At 38.6% G+C, this 17410-nt stretch overlaps 1 protein-coding gene across 1 annotated transcript in view; it reads left to right on the top strand.

The window, feature by feature from the left end:
* LOC112263428 (HERV-H LTR-associating protein 1) overlaps positions 1-17410 on the top strand; it is a 68024-nt gene that overhangs the window by 46637 nt on the left and 3977 nt on the right. Inside the window, exons 12-13 of the mRNA XM_024439621.1 lie at positions 6915-7089; positions 7973-8055. Of these exons, the coding sequence (XP_024295389.1) occupies positions 6915-7089; positions 7973-8055 (258 nt within the window). The remainder of the gene's footprint in view (positions 1-6914; positions 7090-7972; positions 8056-17410) is intronic.

The raw sequence follows: 17410 nt of genomic DNA, 5'->3' as shown, positions 1-17410 counted from the left end.
CAGAGCTGGTCCGAGTCTGCTGGGTCAGTCATGGCCAGTTCGTATTATCATGGCTCAGGCTAAGACCCAAATGCAGACACAGGAGGCGGAGAGTACTAGTTTCTGAGTTTATTACAGTACAAGGGGCAGGCAATTGGTAGGTCAAGGTAGGAAAATAGTCTTTAAAAAAGTAATCAGAGTCAGGCAGGTACAGGACAGCTGGCAGCAGGTACAGGACAGCAGGCAGGATCAGGGTCAGGACAGGCAGATAGGTCAAAAATGGGAAGACTAGGAAAAGCTCAAACTAGAGCACAGGAAACCCGGGAACACTCTGGTAGTACTTGCCAGGACAAGACAAACTGGCAACAAACAAAAAACGAAGGTATAAATACACATGCGGTAATGGGAGACACCTAGTGGGGGTTAGAGACAATCACAAGACAGTTGAAACAGATCAGGGTGTGACAACATGTGGGATTTGTTTTAATGACAGCCTAGATACTGTATGTTATTGCATTTGCAGTGGGGTGAAATATGATTCAGACATCTCATTCCCCTTTAAATGACGTTCAGCCTAGTACACACAGTGTCATATGATACAAGATTCCAATCACCACTGAGCACTTTCAGATGTTCCAATACAATAGTAAAGTTACCCTACTATCAATGTTATACGACCCAAATTGAATGCTCCATGTTCAGTATATCACTCAAATTCAAGACCCTCAACGTAGCACACACCAATAGTTAGAATGTAAATTTACAAACGGGATCATGTAGACAGTTTGTACTACTTATTACCAGTATTAACTTTTTTATCAATACAGCCCCCGTTTTTCCCTGCCATAAACTGTCATGAGTGGCATGTTAATGAAAGATCGGGATCTCAATGCATTCTTAGTCTAAATAACGATACATTTTGCTGTGTGCAGACACCCCCATCCATCCAGCAGACCCAATCTGATGAGATTTGTATCGAAACAAAACAAACAAACAACGCAACAATACCGTCCTTCATAAAGCACTCGATACAATCCTACATATCACTCAAGGTGTCTAAACTTAAATCCAAAACCTTAGAGGACTGGTAACTCCCCCATTTTGATACATGACTCAAAATGTGAGAAATGTGAGAAAAAAACACTACTACTGATTAAAAAAAACAAATTGAATAAGAATCACCACCCATAATAACTCAATAAATTAAAAAATGGTATCAATACAGTCATAGGAAAATAGACTTAAACAGTTTACATTTAGTCAAAGGCAATGCCCTCTTCTTCCTGTTGGTCCGAATCATAAATATGGCATAAATAAATAACGACAGGACAGAGGTAATTCAAACCCTTCAAAGAAGTGTTTCTTACTATATTAGACCAATTAATGAAAAACAGTCAAACATTTCATATATTTGGTATCCCATGTTTCCAGTACATTTCTTATCAAAAGAATTCACGTGTTTAATTAAAACTCAGAAAATAAAGACTTCCATGTGTGTATTCATATTCATAACCAGTCAATTGTGTGTGTGCTGGTGTGTGTGTGTATGGTAAACCACATGGAAAAAAACTAACAAAAATGTCTAACACTCATTAAGTTTACATCAACCCTTCTTATCAATGTCTTTGTCACTGTCACCCATCATATTAAGAAAATAAAATAAACCAAACCATGATTATTATCTCCTTACTAGAAGACAATGTTTTCATTGTAGTCTACCCAGACAACATTACTCTATATTTTTAATACCAACTGCTGGATATTCCCTTTCTGCTTCACACTTATTAAACCTACAGTATATTATAAGATTAACATGTAATGCACCAAATCCACAAAATTACATCAGGGAAAATATACAATATACATTTCGATGGGTTAAAATAGTATTTTTGAACATAACAATTCAGTCAGTAACATAGACCCAATGCTATTGAAATGACCAGTAAAATAGATTTTTTTACACAATTATAAGATTTTGTAGTCTTAACATCTGGCACATAATAACGACACAATTTCCAGAAAACAGACTTAAAGTTCATCCAAGTGTTTCTTGCAAAGATTTCACATACGCAAAGGGGATTTAGCAGTAAAAAGTTGAATCGACATTCATTGATTTGGAAACAGATCTGGCAAGGTCAATAAAAGCAGATTACATTTTCCCTTGCGACATAATTACATTTCTTCATTACATCGCAAAAAAACGAACTTTCAAGCTGTATGGGCTATTTTATTTAAATGTATTAACCGGACCGAGAAAATCCCATAAGTGTTTATTGTTTCACTGGTTAGGGTAAGTGAATTCCCCATACTTTCCTGTCATAAAATGAACAATGCCCCTACACTCACTTTTCGATGGACCAATGGCCCCACACACTATTCTTTGATATTTTTCTACTAACCCCGCAATATCCCTGCTGATAAGAGGTTTCTAACCTAACATCAAAGCAGACGTACACATTCTATCAATATTCTCACATGCCCAAGCTGTGTTAATTCCCATACTAATATACTATATACCACATGCTTAATGAGTATATACTTTGTCATAGTGTTTGCTGTTATTAAATTTGAAGACTCTTTTTTTTTCAAATCAATTCTCTATGTGTAATTATTCCTTACGTGATTAACCTAAACATGTAACCTTAATCATCTAGGAAGTCGGGGGCACCACGGGAAAATGTTTATAGTCTCTATTTCTCTATAATCAACTCTTCAGATTATTTTCAGATCTATTACAGTCAAACAATTAATGCATTATTACCTCATCAATCTCATTCCTGAATATCGCAAACCCTTGGATATCTGCACAGACCCTAGCATCATAAATCATGAATCAGTGATATACAAATTGGCTTACTTATTTATTTATGAACTAACTAATCAATCACAGAATCACATAAACACACACACAATAGGTCATACACTAACATGAAACAAAGAAAAAGTCCTTAGTGGACAAAACCTATACGACGGCTTGGTAGACAAAGGAAAGAGGTGGGGACAGTTCAATAGCGGGAAACTGAGAGTGGACCCAGATACATACAGGTGGCTATACTCATTGAAATGCTAATACTTTGAACATGAACAGCCACTCATTCGAAAATAAATTAAAATGTACATATTTCCGAGTGTATGCCTTTGTTTTCTCTCTCTGTGGTCGCCGGTCATCTGCTGGAGAGAGTTTCTGGTTGAATTCCCCAGAAGTCCCAAGGTCTTTCGTGGTTGTAGTTTTGTCAGCTGGCTCTGGATAGTGTCTGTTGTAAAGGATACGTCAGACGTACTATTTGGTCGTTCAACCGGTTGCATTTACCAGACTAAAGCACTTAAAGAGCTGCAGCCTGAATAATTGTTCTTTCGTTTTTTGATTTCTTAGCCATTTCAACGTAGGAATGATCTCCATGTTCTCTGGTCTTGTCCTTTAGTAGAGCTGCCAACCATTTCAACATGGAGCAACAGCTTCCATGTTTTCTGATCTATAGAGTGGTAGCCATTCCAACGTGGGGACCTTGTCCCTGCATTCTCTTAACTGTATGTACATTTTGTCACAATATCACAGGCGTTCCATGACGTTTGGGTATAATGTCTGTGCTCACAAGGGCGTGGCCACTGACTGGATAAACTTTACATTAAAAAAAACATTTTCTCATTGAGAAGACTAAAGTCACATTTCATCTTCTCACAAATAGTTTCATATTTATTCATATAAGTTCCACAACATTTAGATGTAAATCTGATAAATACATTGTGAAAGCTCTTAAAGTTACAATGTTTCCGTTATAACGTCTTAAATTATATCACCACACAGTAAATGTTGGACATGATTATTGTTTAAATAACCACGGACCATTCCAACTGATTGGAATACAGAAATATTGTTACATTATTCAACCTTTTGAGGTTACCGTACCACAAAGTCTTTCTCTGTGGTAACAAAGTGATTCTCAACTTTAATTTCAGCAGAGTGGGGAAAGAAGTTTCGGTATTTACGACTTCACCGCTCTAAAAGAGAGAGTGCGCTGAGAGTGAGCGGACCCACTGTAACCTGATCCTTCAGATCTTCACAGGAGAGTCATGACAACTTCATACTATATACTATTAGTTAATTTTAGTGTATTGTAAACAAATGGTAACCTTTCAGTTGAGCTTTGTATGTCTCCTGGAGGTTGATACTGTTACTATGCAGCCTCTTGCTAACTTGTTAGCTTAACAAATTACTCGTTAGACATTTTACAAAACAATTTGGACTGTTTAGAGCACACACTGCCCGAAGGGGCAGGGTTGATCCAAGCTCTCTGACCTCACAAAGGCAGTCAAGCACCCAAGTCAACTGGCTAAAGTTGGCTAGCTTGCTTGTTACTTCCAGTCACAAATAAGAGAACACATCCTCACTTTGACCATTTCCTCACCCTAGCAGAGCTTGTTAGGCTTTTTTCATGTTATCCAAAGCGTTGGTGACTAACTGTGCTGCTGGTAACTATTTAATTACGTTCTTTACCTATCGTTTACTGACACCGGCCATATTCAACAGGTGTTGACCATTCGTAAATTCATCAGTTATTCTGGGCTCTGGTACATTCAGACAAGAGTGCTCTGAAATCAGAAACAAATAGCCAGAGAGAATTTACAAAGCACCCTCTCTAAAAATGTCCATTGAGAATGCACAACGACTATACCATGTAGCTAAGCTAAGAATGACGTGAATAATCAAGTCAATAAACGTTGGGTAGTTGGATAACATATAGTTAATATACTAGCAAGTTTGATGCAATTATATGCTATGGGGTTCATAAGGATAGCGTAAGCAACAAATTTGTCAGCCAACATAGTGTATAACTTGATTTGAAAAGTCATAACTTTATAATATTGTTCAACATTTTCTTAACATTTGGAACGTCTTTCTTATAATTGGAAAAGAGTAATTTCCCCTCCAAAATATTTTTTTATTATTCTGTGTAATTTTAAATGTTGTATTTGCACATTTCCGTGTAGGGTTTACATTTATAACTGGTTTTCCAAACATAACCAACTGTTTTACCAGTACACTGACTAATACATTTTCTTTTACAATGTTTATTTAATTTTGTATAGTTTTCTTTTTTTTTTTTCTTGTAACCTGCAGGATTATTTTCTTATTTCTTCAGGATAATATCCTGGAACACTTTCATCAGGACTCAGGACTCCTGTCCTGGTATCTCTTAACATAGCTCATGCATTATGATTGTAACTCATAGTATATTACTTTAGGACTCTGTCCTGGTATCTATAACACGCGTGACCTGTTCCTAGAACAGGACTTTCTAAAAAGTTAACTTTCCCCAATTGGAGGTTGTTTTTAAGAAAATCAGTCTCACCCTTAATTTATCTTATCTGTCCGAAATGACGTATCCACTCACTGACACTCCTGGCAGGTCCGAGGTGGGTGGAGCCCTGTGGGTGGCGCCCCTGCACGCAGTTTAATTACCCTCGGTCTCCCGGGAGCAATCAGCAAATGGTGTTAGCATCCCACCGCTGTCACCAATTTGTCATGGAATATCTAATCAAAGGGAAGAGAGACTGCAGAGTCTTTCAAACAACACTTTATCATAAGATTTGCAAAAATGAAGCAATCAACATCACAAAAAATGGTTGGTTGCTTGGTTGCAATGAGTTGAAAGCTTAACAAACATAGCCGGTCTCAGCTTTTATAGAGAAAATACATACAACCCCTTTCTGTATAGGTGGCAGTCAGCAGATAGTGTGTAAAAGGTAATTAGTTAGCACATTCACAACAGCAAAACACTATAATGTGCTCCTTTCTGCAAGTTTTCATACATGTGCCTTTCTGTAGATAGTAAACCCAAGGGATGTCACATACTGCGGCCGCACCCAAGCAGAACTTAACTATAGGCCCAGTCTTTATGACTAAGTCCCACAAAGACAAGTTTGTATCAGGTTAGAAAAAACACTAGCATATAACAAGAGACAATTCTTTAAGCAGTAAAACATGTGATAGCATGGCTAATTATGTAATTTTCCACAATACATCACTTTAAAACGTATGCCATCCTTCAGCACATGTCACCCTTTATAAAGCACATGTTTATATCACATTCGCCATAGGTGATTTTGTCACAGAGTTATGCCACATTTATGAACCCTTTTTAAGCTGAATGTAATTTTAAGCGGGACAGAGATCTCAACTATTTACTTTTATGAAGAGATCGTAGGAAAATTAAGTCAGATTTGTAATTCATGTTTCTACTGTAGGCCTAGGGGTAAAAAGAGCACCTTATCAAAATCATCTTGTAATCATTTAGTTGTGATTAATTGTCACGTTCTGACCTTTATTTCCTTTGTTTTGTCATTATTTAGTATGGTCAGGGTGTGAGTTGGGGTGGGCAGTCTATGTTTGTTTTTCTATGATTTGGGGATTTCTATGTTTCGGCCGAGTATGGTTCTCAATCAGAGGCAGGTGTCATTAGTTGTCTCTGATTGAGAATCATACTTAGGTAGCCTGGGTTTCACTGTTTGTTTGTGGGTGTTTGTTTCCTGTGTCAGTGTTTGTGCCACACTGAACTGTTTTGGGTTTCATTCGTTCCACATTTATTGTTTTTGTATTTCAGTCGTGTTCATGTGTAGTATTTCTTATTAAAAGAACCATGGACACTTACCACGCCCCATATTGGTCCTCCGATCCTTCTCTCCTCTCCTCTTCGGAAGAAGAGGAGGAAATCTCTTACATCAATGTTATTATTCAATTTATTATTATGAATTGCAGCAAGTCCTGTGTTGCACTACTGCCATTTCCATTCATGTCTTGACTCACAAATCGACATAGTAATTGATCTCCTTTATGTTGTGGTAAAAAAGTAAGAAGTTGGTAGATTACATTTTTATTTCATTACATTCCTAGGTGTTGCTTCACTGCTTTTAGAAACCATGTCTCTTTTTGGCAGGCTGCCCATGGAGAAGGCCTGGCTTGACCAAAATAGAAGAGCGGCGTGACAACTCCATTACTAGCAGCACCACCACTGTGAGTGCTCACAAGCTACAGCCCTGCGTACTCGAGCTCTGCAAGTTCTTCTCCCAGTGCCTCTGCCACTCCTACAGCTACAAGACTCACATGAAGAGGTATCTTATAGTGATCCCTTTAGCCACACTACAATATACTTTCACACGCTGATTGAACAAGGTGCACCCAATATATTCTAACAATCACAGTTAGATATAGATTATTTGTTGTCTTTTGTCACCGATGGTGAGATAATCATTATGTTATGCCCTTCAATTTGAGTGCCCCAAAATGAGGGTTGCAAAGTGGAATATTACAGGTAACTTAATATATTTACCAGTAAACTACTACTATTTTCTTACTTTTGAAGATTTTAGGTGATTTTCATAACATAAAAATAGAATCACTTTGAGGGTTTCTGCTCTTTTTGACAAGGTTTTTTTGTTTTAGTTGGTCAATATGTCTTTGCTGTAAGAGTTTTGGGGCTGAACTGGTGGCAGTTGTGAAATAAGTGAATAGTTGGAAGAGTTGCAGTTAATTGCAAATTACGTCATTGTTGATTAGATGTGGTAATGGACGTGGTAATGGCTGGAGCAAAACCGGTGGAATGGTATCAAATACATCAAACATATGGTTTCCATGTGTTTTATGCCATTCCATTAACTCCGTTTCAGCCATTATTATGAGCCGTCCTCCCCTCAGCAGCTTCCACTGCATGAAACATATGGTCAATCTATTAGAAACTCATGGACAACATGCACACAGATACTGTACAGTATAGAGATGAATAATAAACTTTTATATTTTTTTATTTCTCTAATTTAAATATCTAAAGTTTCCATTAGACTACCAAAATAACCTGTTCATTTACCAACAGTTCTGAAAATTCTTGTAACTTTGGTAAATTACCAGGAGTTTTGCAACCCTACCCCAAACTATTTGGAAATGGTTGTTTCATTGACTGTGTCAAGTATAATTGACTTGCTCTTTGGTGTCCTACAGGTATTGTGCTGATAGTCACCTGTGGTATGAGAAACATACCTTTGAGGTGTGTAGACGGGTCAGAAGAGTCTCTTTCTCCAGAAGTAAGTGTTCATTAGCCTAGGGTACATAATCAATCACAGCAAACAAGAACAGAATCCCTATATATACACACACACACACACACACACATGTATATATAATGGGGCAAAAAAGTATTTAGTCAGTTGTGCAAGTTCTCTCACCTAAAAAGATGAGAGAGGCCTGTAATTTTCATCACAGGTACACTTCAACTATGACAGACAAAATGAGAAAAGAAAATCCAGAAAATCACATTGTAGGATTTTTAATGAATTTATTTGCAAATTATGGTGGAAAATAAGTATTTTGTCACCTACAAACAAGCAAGATTTCTGGCTCTCACAGAGCTGTAACTTCTTCTTGAAGAGGCTCCTCTGTCCTCCACTCGTTACCTGTATTAATGGCACCTGTTTGAACTAGTTATCAGTATAAAAGACACCTATCCACAACCTCAAACAGTCACACTCCAAATTCCACTATGGCAAGACCAAAGAGCTGTCAAAGGACACCAGAAACAAAATTGTAGACCTGCACCAGGCCGGGAAGGCTGAATCTGCAATAGGTAAGCAGCTTAGTTTGAAGAAATCAACTGTGGGAGCAATTATTAGGAAATGGAAGACATACAAGACAGCTGATAATCTCCCTCGATCTGGGGCTCCACGCGAGATCTCACCCCGTGGGGTCAAAATGATCACAAGAACGGTGAGCAAAAATCCTAGAAACACACGGGGGGACCTAGTGAATGACCTGCAGAGAGCTAGGCCCAAAGTAACAAAGCCTACCATCAGCAAGGGCATTGAAGATGAAACGTGGCTGGGTCTTTCAGCATGATAATGATCCCAAACACACCGCCTGGGCAACGAAGGAGTGGCTTTGTAAGAAGCATTTCAAGGTCCTGGAGTGGCCTAGCCAGTCTCCAGATCTCAACCCCATAGAAAATCATTGGAGGGAGTTGAAAGTCCGTGTTGCCCAGCAACAGCCCCAAAACATCACTGCTCTAGAAGAGACCTGCATGGAGGAACGGGCCAAAATACCAGCAACAGTGTGTGAAAACCTTGTGAAGACTTACAGAAAACGTTTGACCTCTGTCATTGCCAACAAAGGGCATATAACAAAGTATTGAGAAACTTTTTTCCACCATAATTTGGATTCAGCTATTTCAGCCAAACCTGTTGCTGTTAGGTGTATAAAATCTAGCACACAGCCATGCAATATCCATAGACAAACATTGGCAGTAGACTGGCTTTACTGAAGAGCTAAGTGACTTTCAATGTGGCACTGTCATAGGATGCCACATTTCCAACAATTTCTGCCCTGCTAGAGCTGTCCCAGTCAACTATAAGTGCTGTTATTGTGAAGTGGAAATGTCTAGGCCTCAGCTGCGAAGTGTTAGGCCATACCAGCTCACAAAACGGGACAGCAGAGTGCTGAAGCGCGTAGCGCGTAAAAATTATCTGTCCCCCGTGGCAACATTCACTACCAAGTTCCAAACTGCCTCTGGAAGCAAGTTCAGCACAATAACTGTTCGTTGGGGCTTCATGAAATGGGGTTCCATGTCTGAGCAACCGCACATAAGCCTTAGATCACCATGTGCAATGATAAGCATCGGCTGGAGTGGTGTAAAGCTCGCAGCCATTGGACTCTGGAGCAGTGGAAATGCATTCTCTGGAGTGATGAATCACGCTTCACCATCTGAAAATCCGAAGGACGAATTTGGATTTGACGGATGCCAGGAGAACGCAGGTATGCCCCAATGCATAGTGCCAACTGTAAAGTTTGGTATAGGAGGAATAATTGTCTGGGGCTGTTTTTAGGGTCGGGATTTGCCCCTTAGTTCAAATGAAGGGACATCTTAATGCTACATCATACAATGACATTCTAGACGTGCTTCCAACTTTATTGCCACAGTTTGGGGAAAGTGATTTCCTGTTTCAGCATGACAATGCCCTTGTGCAGTCCATGCAGAAATTGTTTGTTGAGATCGGTGTGGAAAAACCTTTGAGAGAGGCCTGAATTAGGCCCCACCACACGAATGCCCTTGTGTCTGAATGGAAGCAAGTCCCTGCAATATTGTTCCATCATGTGGAAAGCCTTCCCAGAAGAGTGGGAGGCTGTTATAGGTGCAAAGGGGGGACCAACTCCATACTAATGCCCATGATTTTTGGAATGAGATGTTCGACAAGTGTCCACATACTTTTGGTCGTGTATGTGTGTGTGTATTTTTTTTTAAAGAAAACTATTATTGAACATAAGTATAAATATTGCATTATGAACTAAGAAGTATGGTTGATGAATTTTAGTTATTTGGTTTTCTATTATGGTTACCATGGGTATTTAAAACCATTAGGGAGCCTTTCCTGGTCTCGCTCCTTTTTTCCCATTTTCCCCTTCCCTTCACCTATTTAGGTTTTTGGTAGAATGGGTCAACTAGGCCTCGGGTATGGTGATACCTTACAGTTTTTTGGCCGCTACGCTAATACTTGGAACTAGAGGGCAGAAATTATTACATTTTAAAGCATTAGACCTCTCACTAAAGGCATAAGTCATTCAAAAGCTATACTTATATCCAAACTGGTTCTCTAGTAAATTGGTAGGAATGTCTCATCCTATGTTCAATAATGGCCTTTCCCCCTTTATTCAGATTACACCTGCTCACTTTTGGTTGTTTGAATAAGGAAATAATCTCCAAAATATCGTTCTTTTTTTAAACAAGTCTTAGAAAGTTGGTTGCAATTTCAGTTTAATCCACCTGAAAAGACAGAACAAATAATACAACAAATATTGTGGTTCAACTGAAATATACTAATTGATTAAAAAAAATGTATTTTTCGAAGAAACGTTTAAAAAAGGTAGAATTTTTGTGAATGATATCATAAATAGGACTGGTGGAGTTATGTCACACATGCAGCTAACACAGACATATGGAAATGTCTGCTCTACCCAAAATTACAACTAATTAATTGCAGTATTACACAAAAATGGAAGAGACAAGTAGAAGGGGAAGGAACTTGTATGTCGGCCCTGTATTAAAGAACTTAAATGGTTAAAGAAAGGTGTGATAAATAAAATCATACATATAAGGACCAAAAAACTGACAGCTGTGCCATATAAATTGCAAAATAGTTGGGAAGAGATTTTCGATGTACCCATTCCATGGCACATGGTTTATGAATTGTTACGCAAAACAACGCCTGATTCAAAACATCACATTTTTCAATTTAAATTACTGTACAAAATTCTCGCAACCAATAGAATGGTATATATATGGGGGATACAATCTTCCCAGCTCTGCAGATTCTGCTGTGAGGAGGCAGAGTCATTAGATAATTTATTTTAGTGTTGTCCATATGTGGCTCGTTTTTGGTCACAGGTTCAGGAATGGCTGAAGAATTGCAACATTTGCCTAGAACTAACGCTGCAGATAGCAATACTGGGTGATTTGAAAAGCCATAGTCAATCAATCATATAATAATTATTTTAGCAAAAATGTTTATTTTTAATTTACAATCTGTAGAAGCTGTGTGAGAATAGAAAGGTTCAGTACTTTTGTGAAGCATCACAGCACAGTTGAAAAATATATGGCAAATAGAAATCCAAAATGGATGATGTTGAGAGATAGATGGGAGGGGTTGAATGGAGCTGAAGGGTGGGACTAATAACAAGATAACCAATGTAAAACATACGGGGTCTGTAAAATGTATATAGGTTCAGAAATGTTGTGAAATAGCACAGTTACAAACAGAAATCAAACTGGATGGACATCAGAAATAGGAAGGACTAAAAATAAACAAAATATAACTATTGTAAAATAGATTGTGTCTGTAAAATGTATATAAGATGTATAAACTGAAGGTAGAAGTCTAAGTGTTTATTAGTTTACTCCAATTGGGGGAAGGGTAGTAGGGTTTGTGGGAATAATAAAGGTATATTCTTAAAAAAGTATATATCTATATAGGAATGTATGTATATATGTGTATATGCATGCATGCGTGTATGTATATGGATATATATTTACCCAAAAAATATATGGGGGATTGGAAATAATGCAGACAATTACATTGATGGAAGCAACAATCTTTCCACAATATTAAGCTGATCCACCCCTAAAATAAAAAATACTTGGAACTGCTATTAGTCTACTCTTTTTGTTTACAGTTTAAATCTGATTGCTTTGACTTTGATCACTTTGATCATCATTGACAGATTGAGCATCCAAATTACCTTTGTTTGGAAAATAAAAGTATGTTTGTTTTTACACGATTGGTGCTTTGGATTCCCTGTTCTGTGGTTGTTTTGGAAGCATGTCTGATGGAGGCATCACACATCTGTGGCCTCAAGGCTAGTTTGGAATTGGATTACGAATTGCCTTTATATTTGTAAAAAAAACTTCAGCTGGATGGAACGCCGATGAATGGTTTCAGCGAAATCAAACATCAAAAGTAAAGACTTCATCCAAACAAGGATAAACAAGCTACTCTACTTTTTTATTTTATTTAATCTTTATTTAACTAGGCAAGTCAGTCAATAACAAATTCTTATTTACAATGACGGCCTACCCTGGGCCAAACCCTAACGACACTGGGCCAATTGTGTGGCACCCTATGGGACTCCCAATCACAGCCGGTTGTGATACAGCCTGGAATCAAACCAGGGTCTGAGGTGACGCCTCTAGCGCTGAGATGCAGTGACTTAGACCGCTGCGCCTATTGGGAGCCCCTGTATATTGCAAGTGACAAAGCGACTGACGCTAATTGTAGCTCTCTGACTGTTTGATTTGCTCTTTGCGCTACTCACTGTAGAGAGAGGGGAATGAAGTGCGGTTTCTCTTTCAATTGCTCAATCTGCTTGAGGTGTTGGATGAATTGTGGAGTTTGAATTGTGTGTGTCTTGTTGGATTTGAAGTCTGTGTTAAGAGCTCCGGATATAAATATGAACGCTTTGCTCATTGGCTGTTGTGTCTGTTGGATAATGCTCATTCATTAAGCTGTGCCGTGCTAAAATGTGTTCATACTGTGCTGGTGTTGCAAATCAATGGAATTGAATGGGATTTGATGTTCAGGGTTACATTTGAAGTCACAAGTTTACATACACCTTAGCCAAATACATTTAAACTCTGTTTTTCACAATTCCTGACAAAATTCCCTGTCTTAGGTCAGTTAGATCACAACTTTATTTTAAGAATGTGAAATGTCAGAATAATAGTTGAGAGAATCATTTATTTCAGCTTTTATTTCATCCCATTCCCAGTGGGTCAGAAGTTTACATACACTCAATTAGTATTTGGTAGCACTAACTTTAAATTGTTTAACTTGGGTCAAACGTTTCCGGTAGCCTTCCACAAGCTTCCCACAATAAGTTGTGACTGATGTCTTGAGATGTTGCTTCAATATATCCACAAACGTTTCATTCTCATGATGCCATCTATTTTGTGTAGTGCCCCAGTCCCCCCTGCAGCAAACCACCCCCACAACATGATGCTGCCATCCCCGTGCTTCACAGTTGGGATGGTATTCTTCGGCTTGCAAGCCTCCCCCTTTTATCTCCAAACATAACGATGGTCATTATGGCCAAACAGTTCTATTTTTGTTTCATCAGACCAGAGGACATTTCTCCAAAAAGTACAATCTTTGTCCCCATGTGCAGTTTCAAACCGCAGTCTGGCATTTTTTTTATGGCAGTTTTGGAGCAGTGGCTTCTTCCTTGCTGTACAGCCTTTCGGGTTATGTCTATATAGGACTCGTTTTACTGTGGATAAAGATACTTTTGTACCGGTTTCCTCCAGCATCTTCACAAGATCCTTTGCTGTTGTTCTGAGATTGATTTGCACATTTTATACCAAAGTACATTCATCTCTGATTTCTTTTGATTTTTCCATGATGTCAAGCAAAGAGGCACTGAGTTTGAAGGTAGGCCTTGAAATACATCCACAAGTACACCTCCAATTGACTGAAATGATGTCAATTAGCAAAACCATGGCATAATCTTCTGGAATTTTCCAAGCTGTTTAAAAGCACAGCCAACTTAGTATATGTAAACTTCTGTCCCACTGGAATTGTGATTAAGTGAAATAATCTGTCTGCAAACAATTGTTGGAAGAATTCCTTGTGTCATGCACAAAGTAGATGTCTTAACCTATAGTTTGTTAACTATAGTTTGTTAACAAAAAATGTGTGGAGTGGTTGAAAAACAAGTTTGAATGACTTTTAAATGTAAACTTCTGACTTCAACTGTAAGTGCCTTTACAGTGGATACAATGGAAACTCTGCAAAAATAAAAAATATCTAGAAGTGCTAAGTTCGGTGCACTTACTAAAACGAGAAATTATATCACACAGTTTATGGGGGATAATGGAAATGTTGAATTAGTTGACACAAAGATGTAAACTGATTTCTGAAATTGGTTGCTCAATGGTTCATAAAGGCTTTGTTACTTGCCGACATAGGCAGAAAAGGATCAATGGTATGGCTGAAACGCAGCAACACTGGATAATTTTGCAGCCACAGTAGCACATCAATGCTCAGCGGCTAACAAAGCTGATGAGGAGGTCCAGCATCTCAAATATCTCATCAAAACATGGAAATGGATCACAACACAACAGGCGCTCAGGACAATCCACCACATCTTCTATCAGGCTCAATTTGAAAGCTGAAAAGGCAGCCTTACTTGTTCAAGTTGAAGCACTGAAAAGGAAACAAGCATTGGAGGAACAGGAGGCTCAACCCAAAGCACAAAAGGAATAATTAAGGTTTGAAGCTGAAATATTGTCTAACAGTACTAAGTTGGATGTATTCCATGAGTATGAAGCTACCCAAGGAATGGGAAACAAATGAACGGAATGAACGATTACCCAAAATGCAATGGGAATGCCTGAGGACACCTCAGGGAAGGTTGCTCTATGAAAAGAGGTGCCCACCACTCAGGTTGTCACAGGTCTCCATAGCAAACAATCATACACCATGGCTGACGTGGGGTTCCCATTGTTCACCACATCTGTGCATACTTCACAGGGCCCGGGTCAAAGTAGTATGTTGCAACAAAGTGCTACCTCCACTGTTCATCGTAGGTCAACCAACACACAGGCAGATCCTGCTGTAAGACCAAAAGATAGACAGCTGCAACTTCCAACTAGGGGAGGAAGGCCTATCAACCCAGATCAACATTACACTACACCAAAATGCTATCACTGAAATGCTGGTAAAGCAGCAAAGGTTGTGATCATTACCACATTCCAGTGTTTGAGGGTGACCCACTAGACGACAGGTTCTTTGTACGTGCCTTTGAACATGCTATTGAAGACAGTACCAAGAACAGTAAAGACAGGCTGTACTTTTTGGAGCAATTCACCATGGGGCAACCCAGAGATCTAGTCAGCAGTTGCGAAGCAACATATGGAGGCTGACCCAGGTTATGCAGACGCCAAAAGGCTTCTGAAAAAACACTTTAGAGATGCGTATAGAATCGCCACAGCTTACATTGAGAAGGCTCTAAGCTGGTCGCCAATCAGGGTTGAAGATTCCAAATCCCTACAAGCTTTTGCAGTTTTTCTCAATGGATGCTGTAACACTATGGATAATGTTCAATATATATGAAGGAAAATGGACAGCCCATAAAATTTGAGAGCCATGGTGTCACAGTTGCTGTATATAAGTTAAAAGAAAAATGGAGAGGGTAGGCTTATGACCTAGAAGAGAGAAATGGAAGAAGAGACAGTTTTGCTGATCTGGTTATCTTTGTTGATAACCAAGCCAGGATAGCATCACATCCTGTGTTTGGAAACCTGAGGAAAACCCCCACCTCAGCAATGGCCAAGTGTTCTGAAAGAGAGGAAAAGTGGTTTTGGTTTTACCACCAGCGTCACACCAGCTGTGAAAACAGTGAAGAGCTGCGTTGGCAATCCGTCTTGTGTGCCACTCAGGCAGTGTCCGTTCTGTCAAAGAGATCACAGTCTAGGCATATGCACAGAACTGAACGAGATGCCACACCAAGAGAAGTTGGCCTTTTTGAAGACCAAAGGAGTCTGCTTTGGACACATGAGCAAAGGATGCACACAAAGACTTATCTGGAAACTGTGTTCACGTAAACATCCTGCCATATTGCACATCAATAAGTCAATAGGCTACCCTGGGGTGGCAGGGTAGCCTAGTGGTTAGAGCGTTGGACTAGTAACCAAAAGGTTGCAAGTTCAAATCCCCAAGCTGATAAGGTACAAATCTGTCGTTCTGCCCCTGAACAGGCAGTTAACCCACTGTTCCTAGGCCGTCATTGAAAATAAGAATTTGTTCTTAACTGACTTGCCTAGTTAAATAAAGGGGGAAAAAATAGCATTCATTATTACAGGAAAATAAACTTACAACTAGACAATTATTTACAAGCTAATTATATAAAATAGCTTATGAGTGTGAAAATATAAAATATATTTTGAATTGTTTAAACACTTTTTTTGGTAACTACATTTCCATATATGTTATTTCATAGTTTTGTGTGTACCTAATTTAGTATACATCATCATGAAAATAATTACATATGTATCCATAATTATGCATTTCTATGTAGTACAAATCAGGGACACATGAACAAATTATTTTGCCGTAACTCTGTAACCGAGTGTTATTCCACTTCAATTACTGTAGTTCAGTAACCAAAATAGATTTTTTAAAGTCAAGGTGTCATGTGGGAGATCTAGCCATAATGTGGACACAGTAGAAGGATAAGACACATATTTTAATACCATTTGTAGATGCATAGGGGAGACTGGGGTTGGTTGTCACACTTTTTAATAATTAATGTACCAGATCAAATCTGAACCAATCATAGACGCCTATGTTTCAAAAGAGACTATGCATAGATAATGAACAGCGAGTAGCAGCAATGTAAAAAAAAGAAGAAAAAAAAAAAAAAAAAAAAAAGAAGGGGGGTCAATGTAAATAGTCCATTTGGTTAATTCTCATCAGTCTTATAGCTTGGGGGTAGAAGCTGTTAAGGGGCCTTTTGGACCTAGACTTGGTGCTACGGGACCGCTTGCTGTGCGGTAGCAGAGAGAACAGTCTATAACTGGAGTCTTTGACCATTTTTGGAGCCTTCCCCTGACACCATCTAGTATATAATTCCCGGATGGCAGTGTTGTGGAAATTCTTACACAGGGACACTCAAAGACTATCTTAAATGAATCATTGTTTATTTGTCAGCTCATTGGAGAGGTTCCAACAAACTTAATTCACCATATGTGAACTTCTGTCTGTCAGAAGCTCTGCTTGCTTAAATACAGCTATACACAGATCATTTATATTTGCATGATTTAGCATAATTCATTAATCCTTACCGGTTTTTTTTCTCATTCATGTCACCGACCAATACTGGTTCATAACATGTGACAGACCA

Source organism: Oncorhynchus tshawytscha, linkage group LG12, assembly GCF_018296145.1.
Source record: "Oncorhynchus tshawytscha isolate Ot180627B linkage group LG12, Otsh_v2.0, whole genome shotgun sequence".
NCBI classification, from domain to species: domain Eukaryota; kingdom Metazoa; phylum Chordata; class Actinopteri; order Salmoniformes; family Salmonidae; genus Oncorhynchus; species Oncorhynchus tshawytscha.
Note: the sequence above shows the minus strand (reverse complement) of the source record. Positions and strands in the feature narration are given on the sequence as shown.